Source organism: Ranitomeya variabilis, chromosome 5 (assembly GCF_051348905.1).
Source record: "Ranitomeya variabilis isolate aRanVar5 chromosome 5, aRanVar5.hap1, whole genome shotgun sequence".
Classification (NCBI taxonomy): Eukaryota; Metazoa; Chordata; class Amphibia; order Anura; family Dendrobatidae; genus Ranitomeya; species Ranitomeya variabilis.
The window spans coordinates 375428321-375450340 of NC_135236.1; the positions used below are offsets into that span (position 1 = coordinate 375428321).

At 42.9% G+C, this 22020-nt stretch overlaps 1 protein-coding gene and 1 long non-coding RNA gene across 9 annotated transcripts in view; one reads left to right on the forward strand and one right to left on the reverse strand.

Moving 5' to 3' along the window:
• PTPRZ1 (protein tyrosine phosphatase receptor type Z1) overlaps window positions 1–22020 on the reverse strand; it is a 307734-nt gene that overhangs the window by 64631 nt on the left and 221083 nt on the right. For all 8 annotated transcript variants that reach the window (XM_077264975.1, XM_077264974.1, XM_077264973.1 and 5 more), the window contains 2 exons: window positions 21368–21512; window positions 13250–13341 (listed from right to left, as the gene is read on the reverse strand). In XM_077264975.1, the coding sequence (XP_077121090.1) occupies window positions 13250–13341; window positions 21368–21512 (237 nt within the window). The remainder of the gene's footprint in view (window positions 1–13249; window positions 13342–21367; window positions 21513–22020) is intronic.
• On the forward strand, window positions 10808–13972 carry LOC143776056 (uncharacterized). Its single transcript, XR_013215760.1, has 3 exons — window positions 10808–11947; window positions 12269–12811; window positions 13118–13972. It is a non-coding gene; the product is annotated as an uncharacterized LOC143776056 (long non-coding RNA).

A 22020-nucleotide genomic window follows, 5' to 3' on the forward strand; every position in this document is an offset into this window, starting at 1 on the left:
ATCCGTAGACTTTTCCAACTTAAACGTCCAAACATGTCCCAAAACATTTCACATCTGTACTTCTACTTCTTCTGGATAGTTAAGAAGAAGAGAGTTTAGAAAATGAATGCATGAAATATCATTTCACAGTATGTATATTAATAAGTGTTTCTTTGACAAAGATACATCAACGTATTAATGCAGAGCTGTTATTTACATCAACAGATGTTCACCATTTAGACCACCTAATAACTTAGTCTTTAGATAACAAGAATTTGTTGATATGATATTAGCGCCCATCTGTTCTATTTCATAGATGAGTGGAAATGAATACTAAAATTGAATTATCTTGAAAGCCTAAAAGAAAAAAAATCTACATATGTGCAATTCCACCTTCACACTTAAAAGGCGGCATCTGGCAGCAGGTGTGTGTTTTATAATTAGTTTCAAATACAGTAACAAGCAATAACAGCTAAATGAAGGATTCGCTCAGGAAAGCAGCTGTGCAATCCAATAAATAAATATTAACTAGTAGACAGTCGATATTAAATGCAAAAGCTTGAGAAATAGATTTCATGTGTATCGGAAATAAAGTTTGCATAACTACAAAGAAGTAACTTCAATAAATAGCTGGAAGTTGCCAAAAAGTTCTCCCATCGAGATTGTAGTTTAATTAGCAAAATAGGTGACATCAAGGAAGACTTATGTATTGTGATCTCAATAAATAGAGGCAGGAATCATCTAGACGGGCCACAGATTCCCACCAGGGCAGTCTATTGTGTCTAGATGGTTACTTCTTAACATTCTGGTCAATCAGAAAATACAGAATTATACACTGCTCAAAAAAATAAAGGGAACACTTAAACAACAGAATATAACTCCAAGTAAATCCAACTTCTATTAAATCAAACTGTCCACTTAGGAAGCAACACTGTTTGACAATCAATTTCACATGCTGTTGTACAAATGGGACAGATGGAAATTATTGGCAATTATCAAGACACACTCAATAAAGGAGTGGTTCTGCAGGTGGGGACCACAGACCACATCTCAGTACCAATGCTTTCTGGCTGATGTTTTCGTCACTTTTGAATGTTGGTTGTGCCTTCACACTCATGGTAGTATGAGACGGACTCTACAACCCACACAAGTGGCTCATGTAGTACAGCTCATCCAGGATGGCACATCAATGTGAGCTGTGGCAAGAAGGTTTGCTGTGTCTATCAGTATAGTGTCCAGGGGCTGGAGGCGCTACCAGGAGACAGGCCAGTACACCAGGAGACATGGAGGGGGCCATAGGAGGGCAATAACCCAGCAGCAGGACCGCTACCTCCGCCTTTGTGCAAGGAGGAACAGGAGGAGCACTGCCAGAGCTGTTGTGAAATTGGATTTTGGGCTCCCCCGGTGGCCACTGGTGGAATTGAACTGGTGTGCATCATCCTCTCTCTTCACCTGTTTCCATCAGGATGTGGGAGTCGCTATTTAGCCTTGCTCCTCTGTCACTTCCATGCCGGTCATCATTGTAATCAGAAGCCTTTCTGTGCATGTTCCTGCTGCTAGACAACTCCCAGCTAAGTTGGACTTAGTCCTTGTTTGTTTTTGCATTTTGTTCCAGTTCACAGCTGTAGTTTCGTTTCTGTGTCTGGAAAGCTCTTGTGATCTGAAATTGCCACTCTGATGTTATGAGTTAATACTAGAGTCTTAAAGTAATTTCAGGATGGTATTTTGATAGGGTTTTCAGCTGACCATGAAAGTGCCCTTTCTGTCTTCCTGCTATCTAGTAAGCGGACCTCAATTTTGCTAAACCTATTTTCATACTACGTTTGTCATTTCATCTAAAATCACCGCCAATATTTGTGGGGGCCTCTGTCTGCCTTTCGGGGAAATTTCTCTAGAGGTGAGCCAGGACTATATTTTCCTCTGCCAGGATTAGTTAGTCCTCCGGCCGGCGCTGGGCGTCTAGGGATAAAACGCAGGCTACGCTACCCGGCTACTGTTAGTTGTGCGGCAGGTTTAGTTCATGGTCAGTTTAGTTTCCATCCTTCCAAGAGCTAGTTCGTATGTTTGCTGGGCTATGTTCTCTTGCCATTGAGAACCATAACAGTTTGACCGGCCTAAAAGGGTTAAATTAATTGACAGAGAAAGGAGAGAAAAGAGAAGTCTGCTGAAGATTTTTTTTTTTTTTCTCAGTTCTGAGTGTGCTTGTAATTGAATCTCTTGCAAGTCTGCCTATATTGCAGCCTTTCTCTCTCTCTCTCCTTCTAATCCTGGAATGGCTCTGTGTTCACCTGTTTAAAATGGATATTCAGAGTTTAGCTGCAGGTTTGAATAATCTCACCACGAAAGTTCAAAACTTACAAGATTTTGTTGTTCATGTTCCTATATCTGAACCTAGAATTCCTTTGCCTGAATTTTTCTCGGGGAATAGATCTTGCTTTCAAAATTTCAAAAATAATTGCAAGTTGTTTTTGTCCCTGAAATCTCGCTCTGCTGGAGATCCTGCTCAGCAGGTCAGGATTGTGATTTCTCTGCTTCGGGGCGACCCTCAGGATTGGGCTTTTGCATTGGCTCCAGGGGATCCTGCGTTGCTCAATGTGGATGCGTTTTTTCTGGCCTTGGGGTTGCTTTATGAGGAACCTCAGTTAGAACTTCAGGCGGAAAAGGCCTTGATGTCCCTATCTCAGGGGCAAGACGAAGCTGAAATATACTGCCAGAAATTCCGTAAATGGCGGCGAATTTCAGAGAGGGTCTCTCTGATGCCATTAAGGATGTTATGGTGGGGTTCCCTGTGCCTGCGGGTCTGAATGAGTCCATGACAATGGCTATCCAGATCGATAGGCGTCTGCGGGAGCGCAAACCTGTGCACCATTTGGCGGTGTCTACTGAGAAGACGCCAGAGAATATGCAATGTGATAGAATTCTGTCCAGAAGTGAACGGCAGAATTTTAGACGAAAAAATGGGTTGTGCTTCTATTGCGGTGATTCAACTCATGTTATATCAGCATGCTCTAAGCGTACTAAGAAGCTTGATAAGTCTGTTTCAATTGGCACTTTACAGTCTAAGTTTATTCTATCTGTGACCCTGATTTGTTCTTTATCATCTATTACCGCGGATGCCTATGTCGACTCTGGCGCCGCTTTGAGTCTTATGGATTGGTCCTTTGCCAAACGCTGTGGGTATGATTTGGAGCCTCTTGAAACTCCTATACCCCTGAAGGGGATTGACTCCACCCCATTGGCTAGCAATAAACCACAATACTGGACACAAGTAACTATGCGGATTAATCCGGATCACCAGGAGATTATTCGCTTTCTTGTGCTGTATAACCTACATGATGTGTTGGTGCTTGGATTGCCATGGCTGCAATCTCATAACCCAGTCCTTGACTGGAAAGCTATGTCTGTGTTAAGCTGGGGATGTAAGGGGACGCATGGGGACGTACCTGTGGTTTCCATTTCATCATCTATTCCCTCTGAGATTCCTGAATTCTTGACTGAATATCGTGACGTTTTTGAAGAACCTAAGCTTGGTTCATTACCTCCGCACCGGGAGTGCGATTGTGCCATAGATTTGATTCCGGGTAGTAAATACCCTAAGGGTCGTTTATTTAATCTGTCTGTGCCTGAACATGCTGCTATGCGAGAATATATAAAGGAGTCCTTGGAAAAGGGACATATTCGTCCTTCGTCATCTCCCTTAGGAGCCGGTTTTTTCTTTGTGGCTAAGAAAGATGGCTCTTTGAGGCCGTGCATTGATTATCGGCTTTTGAATAAAATCACGGTTAAATATCAATATCCGTTGCCACTGCTGACTGATTTGTTTGCTCGCATAAAGGGGGCCAAGTGGTTCTCTAAGATAGATCTTCGTGGGGCGTATAATTTGGTGCGAATTAAGCAGGGGGATGAGTGGAAAACCGCATTTAATACGCCCGAGGGCCACTTTGAGTATTTGGTGATGCCTTTTGGTCTTTCAAATGCCCCTTCAGTCTTTCAGTCCTTTATGCATGACATTTTCCGTGATTATTTGGATAAATTTATGATTGTGTATCTGGATGATATTTTGATTTTTTCGGATGACTGGGACTCTCATGTCCAGCAGGTCAGGAGGGTTTTTCAGGTTTTGCGGTCTAATTCCTTGTGTGTGAAGGGTTCTAAGTGCGTTTTTGGGGTTCAAAAGATTTCCTTTTTGGGATATATTTTTTCCCCCTCTTCCATCGAGATGGATCCTGTCAAGGTTCAGGCTATTTGTGATTGGACGCAACCCTCTTCTCTTAAGAGTCTTCAGAAATTTTTGGGCTTTGCTAACTTTTATCGTCGATTTATTGCTGGTTTTTCTGATGTTGTTAAACCATTGACTGATTTGACTAAGAAGGGTGCTGATGTTGCTGATTGGTCCCCTGCTGCTGTGGAGGCCTTTCGGGAGCTTAAGCGCCGCTTTTCTTCCGCCCCTGTGTTGCGTCAGCCTGATGTTGCTCTTCCTTTTCAGGTTGAGGTCGACGCTTCTGAAATCGGAGCTGGGGCGGTTTTGTCGCAGAGAAGTTCCGATTGCTCCGTGATGAGACCTTGTGCTTTTTTCTCGCGTAAATTTTCGCCCGCCGAGCGGAATTATGATGTTGGGAATCGGGAGCTTTTGGCCATGAAGTGGGCTTTTGAGGAGTGGCGTCATTGGCTTGAGGGGGCTAGACATCAGGTGGTGGTATTGACTGACCACAAAAATCTAATTTATCTTGAGTCCGCCAGACGCCTGAATCCTAGACAGGCGCGCTGGTCGTTGTTTTTCTCTCGGTTTAATTTTGTGGTGTCCTACCTGCCGGGTTCTAAGAATGTTAAGGCGGATGCCCTTTCTAGGAGTTTTGAGCCTGACTCCCCTGGTAATTCTGAACCTACAGGTATCCTTAAGGATGGAGTGATATTGTCTGCCGTTTCTCCAGACCTGCGGCGGGCCTTGCAGGAGTTTCAGGCGGATAGACCTGATCGTTGCCCACCTGGTAGACTGTTTGTTCCTGATGATTGGACCAGTAAAGTCATTTCTGAGGTTCATTCTTCTGCGTTGGCAGGTCATCCTGGAATCTTTGGTACCAGGGATTTGGTGGCAAGGTCCTTCTGGTGGCCTTCCCTGTCTCGAGATGTGCGAGGCTTCGTGCAGTCTTGTGACGTTTGTGCTCGGGCCAAGCCTTGTTGTTCTCGGGCTAGTGGATTGTTGTTGCCCTTGCCTATCCCGAAGAGGCCCTGGACGCACATCTCGATGGATTTTATTTCGGATCTTCCTGTTTCTCAGAAGATGTCTGTCATCTGGGTGGTGTGTGATCGTTTCTCTAAGATGGTCCATTTGGTTCCCCTGCCTAAGTTGCCTTCTTCTTCCGAGTTGGTTCCTCTGTTTTTTCAAAATGTGGTCCGTTTGCATGGTATTCCGGAGAATATCGTTTCTGACAGAGGTACCCAATTCGTGTCTAGAGTTTGGCGAGCATTCTGTGCTAGGATGGGCATAGATTTGTCTTTCTCGTCTGCTTTCCATCCTCAGACTAATGGCCAGACCGAGCGGACGAATCAGACCTTGGAGACATATTTGAGGTGTTTTGTGTCTGCAGATCAGGATGATTGGGTTGCTTTTTTGCCTTTAGCGGAGTTTGCCCTCAATAATCGGGCCAGTTCTGCCACCTTGGTGTCTCCCTTTTTCTGTAATTCGGGGTTTCATCCTCGATTTTCTTCTGGTCAGGTGGAATCTTCGGATTGTCCTGGAGTGGATGCTGTGGTGGAGAGGTTGCATCAGATTTGGGGGCAGGTAGTGGACAATTTGAAGTTGTCCCAGGAGAAGACTCAGCTTTTTGCCAACCGCCGGCGTCGGGTTGGTCCTCGGCTTTGTGTTGGGGACTTGGTGTGGTTGTCTTCTCGTTTTGTCCCTATGAGGGTTTCTTCTCCCAAGTTTAAGCCTCGGTTCATCGGCCCGTACAAGATATTGGAGATTCTTAACCCTGTGTCCTTCCGTTTGGACCTCCCTGCATCTTTTTCTATTCATAATGTTTTTCATCGGTCATTATTGCGCAGGTATGAGGTACCGGTTGTGCCTTCCGTTGAGCCTCCTGCTCCGGTGTTGGTTGAGGGCGAGTTGGAGTACGTTGTGGAAAAAATCTTGGACTCCCGTGTTTCCAGACGGAAACTCCAGTATCTGGTCAAATGGAAGGGATACGGTCAGGAGGATAATTCTTGGGTGACTGCCTCTGATGTTCATGCCTCCGATTTGGTCCGTGCCTTTCATAGGGCTCATCCTGATCGCCCTGGTGGTTCTGGTGAGGGTTCGGTGCCCCCTCCTTGAGGGGGGGGTACTGTTGTGAAATTGGATTTTGGGCTCCCCCGGTGGCCACTGGTGGAATTGAACTGGTGTGCATCATCCTCTCTGTTCACCTGTTTCCATCAGGATGTGGGAGTCGCTATTTAGCCTTGCTCCTCTGTCACTTCCATGCCGGTCAACATTGTAATCAGAAGCCTTTCTGTGCATGTTCCTGCTGCTAGACAACTCCCAGCTAAGTTGGACTTAGTCCTTGTTTGTTTTTGCATTTTGTTCCAGTTCACAGCTGTAGTTTCGTTTCTGTGTCTGGAAAGCTCTTGTGATCTGAAATTGCCACTCTGATGTTATGAGTTAATACTAGAGTCTTAAAGTAATTTCAGGATGGTATTTTGATAGGGTTTTCAGCTGACCATGAAAGTGCCCTTTCTGTCTTCCTGCTATCTAGTAAGCGGACCTCAATTTTGCTAAACCTATTTTCATACTACGTTTGTCATTTCATCTAAAATCACCGCCAATATTTGTGGGGGCCTCTGTCTGCCTTTCGGGGAAATTTCTCTAGAGGTGAGCCAGGACTATATTTTCCTCTGCCAGGATTAGTTAGTCCTCCGGCCGGCGCTGGGTGTCTAGGGATAAAACGCAGGCTACGCTACCCGGCTACTGTTAGTTGTGCGGCAGGTTTAGTTCATGGTCAGTTTAGTTTCCATCCTTCCAAGAGCTAGTTCGTATGTTTGCTGGGCTATGTTCTCTTGCCATTGAGAACCATAACACAGAGCCATGCAAAATGACCTCCAGCAGGCTACAAATGTGCATGTGTCGGCACAAACGGTTAGAAACTGACTCCATGAGGATGGTCTGAGTGCCCGACGTCCACAGATGGGGGTTGTGCTCACAACCCAACACCGTGCAGGACGCTTGGCATTTGCCACAGAACACAAGGATTGGCAAATTCACCACTGGCGCTGTTGTGATTTTGCTTTTTGCTCCCTCTAGTGGTCATTAGTGATTTGACTCTGGAGCTTCTGTCTTTTCCTATATCCTCACCTGGGCCGTTAGTTCAGGGGCGTTGCTATATTAGCTCCCTGGACCTTCAGTTCAATGCCTGGCATCGTTGAAATCAGAGCTAATCTGTTGTGCTCTTGTCCTATGATCCGGGTTCCTGTATTTCAAGCTAAGTCTGCTTTCTTGCTTTTTGCTTTTGTTTTGTTTGGTATTTTTGTCCAGCTTGTTCCAATCTGTATCCTGACCTTTGCTGGAAGCTCTAGGGGGCTGGTGTTCTCCCCCCGGACCGTTAGACGGTTCGGGGGTTCTTGAATCTCCAGCGTGGATTTTTATAGGGTTTTTGTTGACCAGATAAGTTATCTTGCTATATTCTGCTATTAGTAAGCTGGCCTCTCTTTGCTGAACCTGGTTCATTTCTGTGTTTGTCATTTCCTCTTACCTCACCGTTATTATTTGTGGGGGGCTTGTATCTTGCTTTGGGGTCCCTTTCTCTGGAGGCAAGAGAGGTCTTTGTTTTCTTCTCCTAGGGGTAGTTAGATTCTCCGGCTGGCGCGAGTCATCTAGCGATCACCGTAGGCATGATCCCCGGCTACTTCTAGTGTTGGCGTTAGGAGTAGCTATTTGGTCAACCCAGTTACCACAGCCCTATGAGCTGGATTTTTGAATCTCGCAGACTTACACGTTCCTCTGAGACCCTGTCCACTGGGGTCATAACATGGCGCCCTGTGCTCTTCACAGATGAAAGCAGGTTCACACTGAGCACATGTGACAGACGTGACAGTCTGGAGACGCCATGGAGAGCGATCTGCTGCCTGCAACATCCTTCAGCATGACCGGTTTGGCAGTGGGTCAGTAATGGTGTGGGGTGGCATTTCTTTGGAGGGCTGCACAGCCCTCCATGTGCTCACCAGAGGTAGCCTGACTGCTTTTAGGTACCGAGATGAGATCCTCAGACCCCTTGTGGGACCTTATGCTGGTGCGGTTGGCCCTGAGTTCTTCCTAATACAGGACAATGCCAGACCTCATGTGGCTGGAGTGTGTCAGCAGTTCCTGCAAGATGAAGGCATTGAAGCTATGGACTGGCTCGCCTGTTCCCCAGACCTGAATCCATTTGAACACATCTGGGACATCATGTCTTGCACCATCCACCAACGTCACGTTGCACCACAGACTGTCCAGGAGTTGGAGGATGCTTTAGTCCAGGTCTGGGAGGAGATCCCTCAGGAGACCATCTGCCGCCTCATCAGAAGCATGCCCAGGCATTGTAGGGAGGTCATACAGGCATGTGAAGGTCACACACACTACTACTGAGCATCATTTCCTTGTCTTGATGCATTTCCACTGAAGTTGGATCAGCCTGTAACTTCATGTTCCACTTTAATTTTGAGCATCATTCCAACTCCAGACCTCCATGGGATATTAGTTGTGATTTACATTGATCATTTTTAGGTTTTATTGTTCTCAACACATTCCACTATGTAATGAATAAAGATTTACAACTGGAATATTTCATTCAGTGATATCTAGGATGTGGGATTTTAGTGTTCCCTTTACTTTTTAGAGCATTGTATATTATCCTATATTTTCTCCTGCGTTATAGGGGAATTGTAGTATTTTTACAATCTTTAAAAGTAGTGCAATATGTATGTTTATGTATCAGCAATTTTATAACTAATGTTCTAAATTTCTTCCTTTGATTTTTTTTTTTTTTTTTTTAAAAACAAGGATCTCAGTTTTTTTAAATTCTAAACCCTGTTGTTAAAGAGGCCCTATCTCTTGCCATACATTGGCATTTTTTATGTAGTGCAAATACCGCTGTTTTCTTATGTTCCTGCAACCTCACTATCCCTGAGATATGCCCCCTTTTTTCTGTATGTAAACTTTGCTAGTTAGCCAAGTAGGCATGTTCCCCAAAAAAGTGTTGCTAACCTTGCCTAATTGGCTAAAAAAACCTACATTTACATATGAAGAAGAGAGGGACGTATCTCAGGAATGGAGACATGCAGGAATAAGAGAAAAAAATCATCAGGTTTGGAAGAAATGTGATACTTACACCAGGTAATACGTTTATGTAAAAACAGCAATAAATATACGGTATGTATATGTTAATTGACAGTTCATCTTTTATTTCAATATAGAAAAAAAATTCCAGATAAAAAACAGCTTTATGGAAAAGTGATATTTGTACATGCTCCGTCATGTCAACCAACATTACTGTGATATGCAGCCCTTTGATGGATTCAAGAAACACATTTAAAGACCCTCATAATATGTTATTCTGGCCATCAAAGATCTGCTGCCTGCTACGCTACTTATGTAGCTAACATAAATGTTAAACTTGTTAAACTTGTAGCTATTATAAATGTTATACTTGGTGGGACTTGAACTGAGGACCCCAGCACTGCAAAGCAACAGTGCTAACCGCACTATTAAGAATATTTAAGGGAGTGCATGGGGGCTCTTATACATCTTATTCAAGATAGGAAAAATGTTGGTCCTGAAGAACGAATAATACAGTGCCTTGAAAAAGTGTTCATACCTTGCGCACTTTTCCATATTTTTTCACTTTACACCCATGACCTTATATGTGTTTTATTGGGATTTTATTTGATATACCAACAGAAACATTTGTGAAGTGTAAAGGATAGGATAAAAAGGTTTCTAAGTATTTTGAAAATCTAAATCTGAAAATTGTGAAATACATTAATTCAGCCCCCTGTAGTCCATTACCCCTAAATAAAATCCCGAGTTACCAATTGCTTCCAGAAGTCACATAATTAGTAAATTGAGTGCACCTGTGGGTAACTTATTCTCAGTATAACTACAGGTGTTCTGTGAAGGCCTCAGAGGTTCGTTTGAGAACATTAGGTATCAAACAGCATCATGAAAACCAAGGAACACAGCAGACAAGTCAGGGATAAAGTTGTGGAGAAAAGTAAAACAGGTTTAGGTTTAAACAAAAAGAAATAGCCGTAGCTCTAAAAATCTCAGAAAGCCCAGTGGTCGGTGCTCATAGCAAGTAAGCATTTCTGCTGCATAGAGGCGATCTGATCATCTCTTGTATGTATCAGAGCCGATCGGACAAGTGCAGCTTCTAGTCTACCATGGAGACTATTGAAGCATACAAAAAGTAAAAAAAAGTTTTTAAAAATATAAAAAAATGAAAAAAAGATAAAAGTTCAAATCACCTCCCTTTCGCCCCATTCAAAATAAAACAATAAAAAAATCCAATATACACATATTTGGTATTGTCGTGTTCAGAATTGCCCGATCTATCAATATAAAAAAAGAGTTAACCTGATTGCGAAACGGCGTAACGAGAAAAAAGTCAAAAAGCTAGGATTAAGTTTCTTTGGTCGCAACTACCTTGCAATAAAATGCAATAATTGGCGATCAAAAGATCGTAGCTACACCAAAATGGTATCAATAAAAACATCAGCATGGCGTGCAAAAAATAAGCCCTCACCCAAACCAAAATCACGAAAAATGGAGACGCTACAGGTCTCAGAATATGGTGCCACATTTTTTTTTTTTTTTTTTTTTACAAAAGTTTGGATTTTTTTACACCACTTAAATAAAAAAGAACCTATACATCTTTGGTGTCTATGAACTCATAATGACCTGGAGAATTATAGTGGCTGGTCAGTTTTAGCATTTAGTGAACATGGTGAAAAAAAAACCCAGCAACTGAGGAATTGCACTTTTTTTGCAATTTCACCGCATTTGGAATTTATTTCCCATTTCCCAGTACATTATATGTTAAAAGCAATGGTGCCTTTCAAAAGTACAACTTGTCCAGCGAAAAACAAGCCCTCATATGGCCATACTGACCAAAAATTTAAAAAGCTATGGGTCTGGAAAGAAAGGGAGCAAAAAACGAAAAGGCAAAAAATGGAAAATGGTCCAGGGGTTAAATTCAGGGTGAACTGATAGTTATTGAGCATTAGAAGGCCTAAAATAAACAGGCAATACTAATAGTTAATATTTGATGCCCTTAGAATATATTCAACATATTTCTTAGCCTACAAAGACACATTACTGAAAGCTCATTTATATTTATAGTAATTGTGTTCAATGCACAATAAACAAGGGATTTAAAGAATGTACAATATGTGAATGTAGAAACACAGCAATACATAACTCGAGGCTCGCATATACAGTACATATCACTATTGTTTATACACCTGTATCTGGAGAAGAATAACAGTGATTGTGCAGATGCCAAGGTAACTGACATTATCAATAAAAATGCCGTACTAAAGGAGGTAAGCTTATCTCTTATGTCCTTGTGAGATGCTACTCCTATGCCCATAGTACATGTGCCTTCCATCTCTACTTGGAGCATAATGCCTCAGACACGTAGGGAGTTAGACTGAAGATTTATTCCTCTTCTCCCATTTCTGTGACTATTTACTATAATTCAGTATACTAAACAGATTTTGGCTCCGAAGCCTGTTTTTGATCAGGGTAAAATTAACTACTGATTGATAGAGGATAAAGAAGGAAAAACTATCATCAGAATAAAACATATTACAAAGTCTCATATAGTCACATAACAACTAAGCTAAAATGATGACAGTAGATATGTTGGGAAGCCTTATACAGTGGCTTGCAAAAGTATTCATCCCTTCTCTTGGCTTTTTACCTATTTTGTTACATTACAACCTGTGTTTATATACTTCTGTAAGGCTACGTTCACATTTGCGTTGTGCGCCACAGCGTCGGCGCCACAACGCACAACGCAAACAAAAATGCAGCAAAACGCATGCACAACGCTGCGTTTTGCGCCGCATGCGTCCTTTTTTTCATTGATTTTGGACGCAGCAAAAATGCAACTTGCTGCGTCCTCTGCGCCCGGACGCGGGCGCCGCAGGGACGCATGCGGCGCAAAACGCAAGTGCGACGCATGTCCATGCGCCCCCATGTTAAATATAGGGGCGCATGACGCATGCGGCGACGCTGCGGCGCCCGACGCTGCGGCGCCGACCGCAAATGTGAACGTAGGCTAATCTGATTTGTGTGCGATGCATCAGGACTAAATAGTCTAAGTAGGTGAAGTGAATTGAGAAAAATACAGACATTAATTAAATTTATGGGATCTAATAACTTAAAAATGGCATTCATTCACCCCTTTTGCGTGTGCGTGTGTGTGTGCAGAAAAAAAGTGTTTACTTACACACAAAAATTGTAAGGCTCACTTTAAGTTTGCCAAAAGAGAGACTCCCCAAATGAAAGGAAGAAGATGGTCAGATGAGACCAAAATTTAACTCTTGGACCACCAAGGTATGTCTGTCTCCAAATCAACACAGCTCATCACTCGAAGAACACCATCCCCACAGTGAGTCAAAGGCAGACCTTAATCCAATTAAGAATCTGTGGTGAGACTTGAAAATTGCTGTTCAGCAGAGGAATTTGAAGAAGTTGGAGCAGTTTTGCTTGAGGAATAGGCAAAAATCCCTGTGGCAAGAGGTGGAAAGCTCATAGAGACTTATTCAAAGCAACTTGCGGCTGTAATCGCTGCAAAAGGAGGCTCTACAAAGTACTGACGTTAGGGCTGTGAATAGTTATGCACACTGACGTTTTCAGCTATTTTGTCCTATATGTTGTTTGCTTCACATACAAAGAAAGAAATCCAAATGTTAGCAGTTGTAGGCATGTTCTTTAGATAAACTTGTGCAAACCCTCACAAAAACACAAGGAATTTCCAGGTTGTGAGGTAGCAAAACACAAAAAAAGTCAACAGAAGTGAATACTTTTTAAAGCCACTGTATATGGGTTGACTTTCTTTAAATTTAGGCATCCGTACATTGACTTACTAAGGCTGAATTAGTGTCTCCTTGAAAAGTAAGACAGAGGAAATGTTAGAAAAACCTTTTTAAGTTAACTGATAAAAAATCCCACTGTTTTATGAACAGTGCATACAATGTAATAAAGTAAAAGTATTCAACACGTAAAATAATGACACATGAAAAGTCAGAGATTTACCTGAAACTGGAAACACTGGTGCAGGAGGAACAGAAATTACTCTTGGTGATGTATTATCCTCCAAGTAAAAGTGTGCCGTCTGAAAGCATTTCCTGCAGTGTCATGAAGAACTTCATTAGTTATTTATGTAACTGCTAAACATTATTATTCATTTCTATAATATATTATTATTCAATAAAACCATCTTGAAAACTTTGTAGACTCAGTGAAAAGCAAAAAAAGAAAATTGGCAACCTCTCAGACTGGTACAATCTGAGTTCCTTAGCCCCAATGTATAATAGGAACCATACTTACCATGTGCCATCTATAATAAATGCTAGGAGCGTCACTCTGTCCGAAGCCTTTATAGACTGCGGAAGTGCGATGTGCCAGAGTTACGCATCCGGCAGTAGCGTAGCTACTGGGGGGGGAGCAGAGGAGGCCATCGCCCCAAGCCCGGTGTTCAGAGGGGGCCCACCGAGAGCTACACTACTGTAACTGTATTGGCGTGCACAGCGTGCCGATACAGATACATTCTGCGGCAGAGCAGGGAGAATCGATCTCCCTGCTCTTCCGCCCAGCCTCTATGGGCCCCTGAGCAGGCGGGGGTGCCAGCAGTGGGCCCCCACCTGTCATCGCAGGGTCAACTGTATTGGCATCTAGCCATCTCCCATCATCCCCCTGTCAGCGTCTGACGTCACCGACACTGATCGGGGGCACGATGACGTCACTGCCAAGCACCCGCGGTCCGGAGGTGAGTCGGAGCAGGGAGTAGCGCAGGAACCAGGAAGAAGAGTGGTATTTATTTATTGTTTTTCTTTATGGGGGCTGCCTTATATTACAGGGTCTGCCTGTGGGGGGTGCTGCCTTATACTACTGAGTCTGCCTGTGGGAGGGGTGCTGCCTTATACTACAGGGTCTGCCTGTGGGGGAGCTGCCTTATACTACAGGGTCTGCCTGTGGGGGTGCTGCCTTATACTACATGGTATGCCTGTGGGGGGTGCTGCCTTGTACTACAGAGTCTGCCTATGGGGTGGTGATGCCTTATACTACAGGGACTGCCTGTGGGGAGGTGCTGCCTTATACTGCAGAGTCTGCCTGTGGGGGGTGATGCCTTGTACTACAGAGTCTGCCTATGGGGGTGCTGCATTATACTACAGAGTTTGCCTATGGGGTGCTGCCTAAAACTACAGAGTCTGCCTATGGGGTGCTGCCTTATACTACAGGGTCTGTCTATGGGGTGATGTCTTATACTACAGGGTCTGCCTATGGGGTGCTGCTTTATACTACAGGATCTGCCTATGGGGTGCTGCCTTATACTAGAGTCTGCCTATGGGGGTGCTGCATTATGCTACAGAGTTTTCCTATGGGGTGCTGCCTTATACTACAGAGTCTGCCTATGGGGTGCTGCCTTATACTACAGGGTCTGCCTATGGGGGCTGCCTTATACTACAGAGACTGCCTACAGTGGCTGCCTTATGCTATAGTCGGCCTATGGGGTGCTGCATTATACTACAGAGTTTGCCTATGGGGTGCTGCCTTACACTGCAGAGTCTGCCTATGGGGTGCTGCCTTATACTACAGAGTCTTCCTATGGGGTGCTGTCTTATACTACAGGGTCTGCCTGTGGGGGTGCTACCTTATACTACAGAGTCTGCCTGTGGGGGTGCTGCCTTATACTACAGAGTCTGCCTGTGGGGGGTGCTGCCTTATACTACAGGGTCTGCCTGTGGGGGGTGCTGCCTTATACTACAGGGTCTGCCTGTGGGAGAGGGGGTGCTGCCTTATACTACATTGTCTCCTGTGGGGTGCTGCCTTATACTACAGGGTCTGTCTATGGGGTGCTGCCTTATACTACAGGGTCTGTCTATGGGGTGCTGCCTTATACTATAGAGTCTGCCTATGGGGGGCTGCCTTATACTACAGAGTCTGCCTATAGGGTGCTGCCTTATACTACAGGGTCTGTCTATGGGGTGCTGCTTATACTATAGAGTCTGCCTATGGGGAGCTGCCTTATACTACAGAGTCTGCCTATGGGGGCTGCATTATGCTATAGAGTTGACAGAATGGGGGTGCAGAATGGGTGCAGCACATGGCAGAATGGGGGTGCAGGATGGGAGCACATTAGAGAATGGGGCGCAGGATGGGAGCAGCATGACAGCATGGGGACACAGGATGAGAGCACCACATGACAGGATGGGGATGCAGGATGAGAGCACTACATGACAGGATGGGGCGCAGAATTGGAGTAGCACATACCAGGATTGGGGCAGTACATACCAGAATTGGAGCGCAGGATAGGAGCACATGACAGGATGAGGGCACAGGATGGGGGCTGCACATGACAGGTAGGGGGTGCAGAATGGGGGCTGCACATGACAGGAAGGGGGCGCAAGATGGTAGCAGCACATGACAAGATTAGGGCACAGGATGGAAGCAGCACATACCAGAATGGAGACCATATACCAATATAAATGCTCGCCACCCGGGCGTAGAATGGGTTCAATAGCTAGTTTATATATACTATTGGTGTCTTCCTATGTGAATCACATGCCTTTGGACTCCAAATGCACCAAGTCCCTAGAACCTACAGAATAAATCTGTACAGGATTGTATGCCTTCATTGTGATTTGTGCTTCACACCAAGTACATCAGCAGAGCCTGTGTACCTTTATACTTGAACTTCATCTTAGTCTAACTTTTCCAAGAAGCCCTGATCCACCCTCTAGCCATGTGTTGTATTCCATAAGGTCAACTGATTACAGCTATACGTGCTGCAATAGGTGAAGTGAAGACCACAATATATGGATATTAAGCCTAAACAACTTCTATAGTAGTTTTACAGCACAGAATAAATAAAGCGGGTACTATCTTTAAATATCAAAAGGATATGATTTGTGTCAATAATGGATCCTAGGTATCTCACAAAAGTAAGACTATAGGCAAACTCTGCATTTCATTTAGGAGAGTGGTGGAAGAAGAGGGTACATGATAAGTCGAGCACAATAGGTACAGACAGGGCTGTGGAGTCGGAGTCAGAGCCCATTTTGGTGGAGTTGGAGTCATGGAAATTAAGGAGTCGGAGCCAGAGTGGGAGGTTTGGCTTACCTACGCCACAGCCCTGGGTTCAGAGCAGATAGACATAATTAAATTCAGTGCTTTCAACATGTTTCTCTACAACAGATGACACAGCACTAATTAGATATTTATAACACTAATTACACTGTATACAAGTACCATTAATAAACCCCTTTGCTCTTAGGATTGTTCTTGTGCCTTGCGTTTTATCTTTTGCAAACCATTTAGTTTCAAATGAAATGAAATGATTACACTGTAACATTTTTACCTAAACAATGTTTCCCTTATCCTGCTAAATATCCAGTGGCCACAGGTACCTTCCAAGTTGTCTTTATCTTAATATTTAATATTTACATCAGTTAACATAATTATTTTATCATAGTAAGAGGCCGGGGTGCCATTTTGCTGATTATGGTAGTAAGTGAAAAAAATCTATGTAGTTCCCAAAATGCTTGGATAGATTACATATCTGCCAAAACGTGGCTCTTTGGACGAGACAAGACTACTGCAGCATGATAGTTGTTCACTTTCTGTAGCCAAACAAATGTTAATTCTACAAAGTATTTAGTCATGTAATATTATTTATGATAGATCTGCACCCAGAATGTCCTGGAGTACACGAATGAATATCATTTATGTTTCTGGTAACAGTAGGATTTCAGCCTCCACCTTATGTACATACTGGGAAAATTAAACTCGCTCTATAGGCATACAGTAGGGCAGGTTGACTATAAGGTATACTGTAAAACATTTTTTACTGTACTTTTTTCTCCTGTAAAATAGCAGAGTATAGTAAGCCAGCCCATATAGTAAATTAAAGGGGAAACCCATGTATACTGGCCCGGCAAATCCAACATTACATGTCAGATCAAGTGTTATATCCTGGCAATACGTTCCTGCTGAACTTGTGTTCATACACAGCCAATCTGACCATACAAAGCTGCAGAATAAATCATAAGGATAGGATAGACAAGGGCGAGAACTACTGATGCGAGAGTAGGGGCGCTTCAGACTTAGAGAATCACGCTAAGCCATAATCACTGATCATATCTCAGAACGAAAAGCAGCCAGCACTGAAGACAATAAATAGCAGGTGAGCATCACTCATGGTGAAGTGGCCCCCAACTGAAGAATTACATTCCCCTTTCAAATAGAATTGTGCAGAGTCTGTCTTGTGGAGTTTCTGGTATGGGACAACCCATTTAAATAATATGTATTGACCTCAGACTACCTTAGAATATATATTTTTCCTTTTTTCCCCTTTACCATAATATGACAAATTACAGCTGCATAAATCGTTCGCTAATTTCAGAGATTCTAGCGCATAAAATATATATAGTTGTTAGATGCATTATCAAAAGACCCTATCCTTATAACAAATTGCTTTAAAAGTTATTTTGTTTTTAGCGTTTACTTTTATTTGACAAACATTAATGCATAGATCGAGGACTCATTTTAACAATAGTACTTTGAGTAACTTAACAATATATGAACAGTGATGATGACAGACCATGATCTTTATGGACCTTGCTTTGTTCACTGGGCACAGTCATGCTGGAAGAGAAAAGAGCCTTCCCCAAACTGTTCCCACAAAGTTGGAAGAGTGAAATTATTTTATCTACTTGCAGTCCTGGAACAGGTCAGTGTTCTCTCAGTGTCCTTGAGGGAATAATTTAGAATGAGCATGTGTCAGGGATATCAATCAATCAAGACTGGACATATTTATGGACCATCCACCTTGACTCTTCTACTGAATGACTCCACCTCCATGACTGTAAGTATATAATGAACATACATCACATTCAGTGTATAAACAGTCTTTAAAGGGGATGTCTGTTCCAAATCGATAAGTCAGAAGTCACACTGTGCGCTGTAAGGATTCGCTGGTTTCTAAGCTAAGGACTTAAGGGTATGTATGCGTTATACAAACTCCCAACCAGAGCCCATCCAGTGGGTGCGGCCTTGCTCCATACACATTTTAGCATGGCTGACTAGAGGGCATGGCCTCACTCCATACAAGTGTATGGAGCAAGGCCGCACCCACTGGATAGGATGTGGCCAGGAGTATTTATAAAGCATACTTACCCTGCGGTTACGGGTCAGAAACCGGCGAATCACAGTGTGTGCGCTGTGGGAATTCGTAAGTCTGCAGTCACACAGAGTGCCTGCAGACTTATCGATTTGGACCGGACAACCCATGGACAACCCCTTTAACCTAATGTGGTTACTATTAAAATTTATAAGGACATGTTCAGAAAGCTATTCCGCTACAGTAACTAAAGGCCCCGTCTCACATAGCGAGATCGCTGCTGAGTCACAAGTTTTGTGACGCAACAGCGACCTCAGTAGCGATCTCGCTATGTGTGACACGTACCAGCGATCAGGCCCCTGCTGTGAGATCGCTGGTCGTGTCGGAATGGCCTGGACCTTTTTTTGGTCGATGAGGTCCCGCTGACATCGCTGAATCGGTGTGTGTGACACCGATCCAGCGATGTCTTCACTGGTAACCAGGGTAAACATCGGGTTACTAAGCGCAGGGCCGCGCTTAGTAACCTGATGTTTACCCTGGTTACCAAAAAAAACAAACAGTACATACTCACCATCTGATGTCCGTCAGGTCCCTTGCCGTCTGCTTCCCACACTGACTGAGCGCCGCAAAGTGAAAGTGAAAGTACAGCACAGCGGTGACGTCACCGCTGCGCTCTGCTCTCACTGTACGGCGGCACTCAGTCAGAGCAGGAAGCAGACGGCAAGGGACCTGACGGACACCGAAAGGCGAGTATGTACTGTTTGTTTTTTTTGGTAACCAGGGTAAACATCGGGTTACTAAGCGCGGCCCTGCGCTTAGTAACCCGATGTTTACCCTGGTTACCCGAGTGCTGCAGGGGGACTTCGGCATCGTTGAAGACAGTTTCAACGATGCCGAAGTCGTTCCCCTGATCGTTGGTCGCTGGAGAGAGCTGTCTGTGTGACAGCTCCCCAGCGACCACACAGCGACTTACCAACGATCACGGCCAGGTCGTATCGCTGGTCGTGATCGTTGGTAAATCGCTATGTGTGCCGGGGCCTTTAGAAGGCAGTGGCGGACCTTTAGGGGGTTAAAGCTAATTACAGGTCCTCTTTACTGTATATACTTTATTCAATTGCACAGAATACTTAAGTCATCTACTCATCAACATTAGCATCTTACTTTTCTCTTAGAAACACTGAATAAATTTCCCACTGTCAGAATCAAAAACATCATTTCAAGAATAGCGAGCAAAGTAGCATGCCCATCACAACAATTAGGTTGTTACTATATAAATTCCATGTAAAACATCTGGCTCCCTGACTCTAGTAAGAAGATTTAAACACTTCCATCTGTTTGGTAATAGAGGTGAACAACATCATGATGATGTGTTAAGTGTGAATAACTAATTATCACAAGATTAGAATGAAACAAGTGATGACTGTCTGTGACATAGAAACGTACAGTATTCCCATCAATCAAAAACATATCAAAAGAAATAATGATGTTTGACAGATGTAAATAAGAAAAAACTTCAGCACTGAACATGTATATAAACATTTCCGCTAGTAAAGTAGAATTGAATGCTTCTAGCCCCACAAATCTGTGGATATATTAGTGAATATGAGCCAGATCCACAAGACATTACTATGTGGACAGGAATCTTGGCCTCCACATTTGCATATTTTTTCTAAGTAATTTTCTCGTCTTGTCTTTTTTTGTGCAGGTGGATTGTGCACCAAATACACCAAAATTAGAGCACAGTGATTGATGAATTGGTGTAATTCAAACCTTTTTTTCGCCCTTTTGCTTTTTAGCTAATTTTTAGAGTAAAATGTCACATGACCCTTTCAACAAGGAATAAAATGTATCTTCAACTGCACACAAAAAAAAAAAGAAATCGATAGATCCTGTACTCCACTAGAGGACATAAGTATTAGGCCACGTGCACACGTCATGTATTTGGTGAGTTTTTTACCTTAGTATTTATAAGCCAAAACTAGGAGTGGGTGATAAATGCAGAAGTGGAGCATATGTTTCTATTATACTTTTCCTCTGACTGTTCTAGGCCTGGTTTTGGCTTACAAATACTGATGTAAAATACTGACCAAATCCTGAGCATGTGCAAGTGGCCTTAGGGTAAAATATCTGGCTAACCAAAACCCCATCCATTATGGCAAAACACAGTTGGAACCGAGTATAGTTAACGTAAAAAAAGGCTAATGTAACTAATAAAAACGGTGCAAATAAAGGTCACGGTTAGAGCCATTTTCTCTCAAGAAAAGGCAAAAGCATTGATGAATAATTCTCTTTATTCTTCAGAACATTAATCGTCTTCAGCTTAGTATTAGCTGTATAAGTTTATAGTTAAACATGTTCATCCATCTATGCCTTTCTATTGTGGGTCCCAGAATCAATGTCTCCTTTTTAAATCTTCAGGCCCTTCTTTAACTTTTCAGCCATAATCCTGATTTTTGCAATTTCACACTTTTAAAGCCTTTAATAAAACTTTGGATTTGAAAAAAGTAAATTTGCGATTTACAAAGGCTTCAACCCTTCACTATTGCCACTAGCAATCTGAGTAGAGTAACTAAAACACTGTATTACAACGCAAGTTATTCTGTATGTTATATCTTTCAATCTATCAATTATCCATATATTTCTGTGCTGTTTTTTTTTACATTTTTTGTGAAACACCAATGTATTTAATTTTTTCTGTTTTTTTTTTTTAAATAGCTCATTAAAAGCTATATTTTAAGTGGATACTACTGCTCGCTGGATTCAATTTACCCTTCGTTTACCTAATGTGAAGCTCTACTTTAGGTAATGTTGACTGTATAATATTACCAATATATACCTTGCATAGTTATGAGCTATAGTAGAACTGTATGGGCTCTATAAGCAGCTCTGCCATTAAAAATACCGTAGGTCTTAGATGTAACCCTGATGGCAGCTCAGTATACATTCACCAAAGTTATACTTTCCATAATTTTCAGTACACTGTTCAGCAACAATTTGCTTTTCACAAGATGAAATAAAATCATGCCACTTACCGCCAGTATATAAGAATACCCACAAGTACCACAAGACAGATAAAGGTCAGGGATGAGACGACCACTAGTGGTATTATTGTCTTCTCCTGTGACTCCAGACCTTCTGCTAGACCAACACGAGACTCATGGCTACTATTACTTGCCTCTGCAGTCAGAGAAAATGGAAATCATCCATATATGTATATTAGTAAAAAAACAGACAATAAAACATGTGTATGTGGAGATATAATTAGCAAACAGTAGTAACGTTTACTACTGGTGGTCTTTAAATGAGGCAAGTACTGTAATTTGTGGGCATTCTGTCACTGCTCCATACGCTAAGGCAGGGTTTCCCAACTCTGATCCTCAAGAGCCACCAACAGGTCATGTTTTCAAGATTTCCTTAGTATTGCACAGATGATGGAATTATTGCCTGTGAAAGTACTACAATTATCACCTGGGCAATACTAAGGAAATCCTGAAAACATGACCTGTTGGTGGCTCTTGAGGACCAGAGTTGGGGAACACTGCCCTAAAGAGTTTGGCCATATCTAAAGTTTTGGTGTGGAATGTGTTGCTCTGGAGTGGACCTTCTACACCTAAATCATTATATGAGGAGTCACATACCTACAATAATATACAGCTTATGTTGTTCTGTGGTTTACTTACCTTAG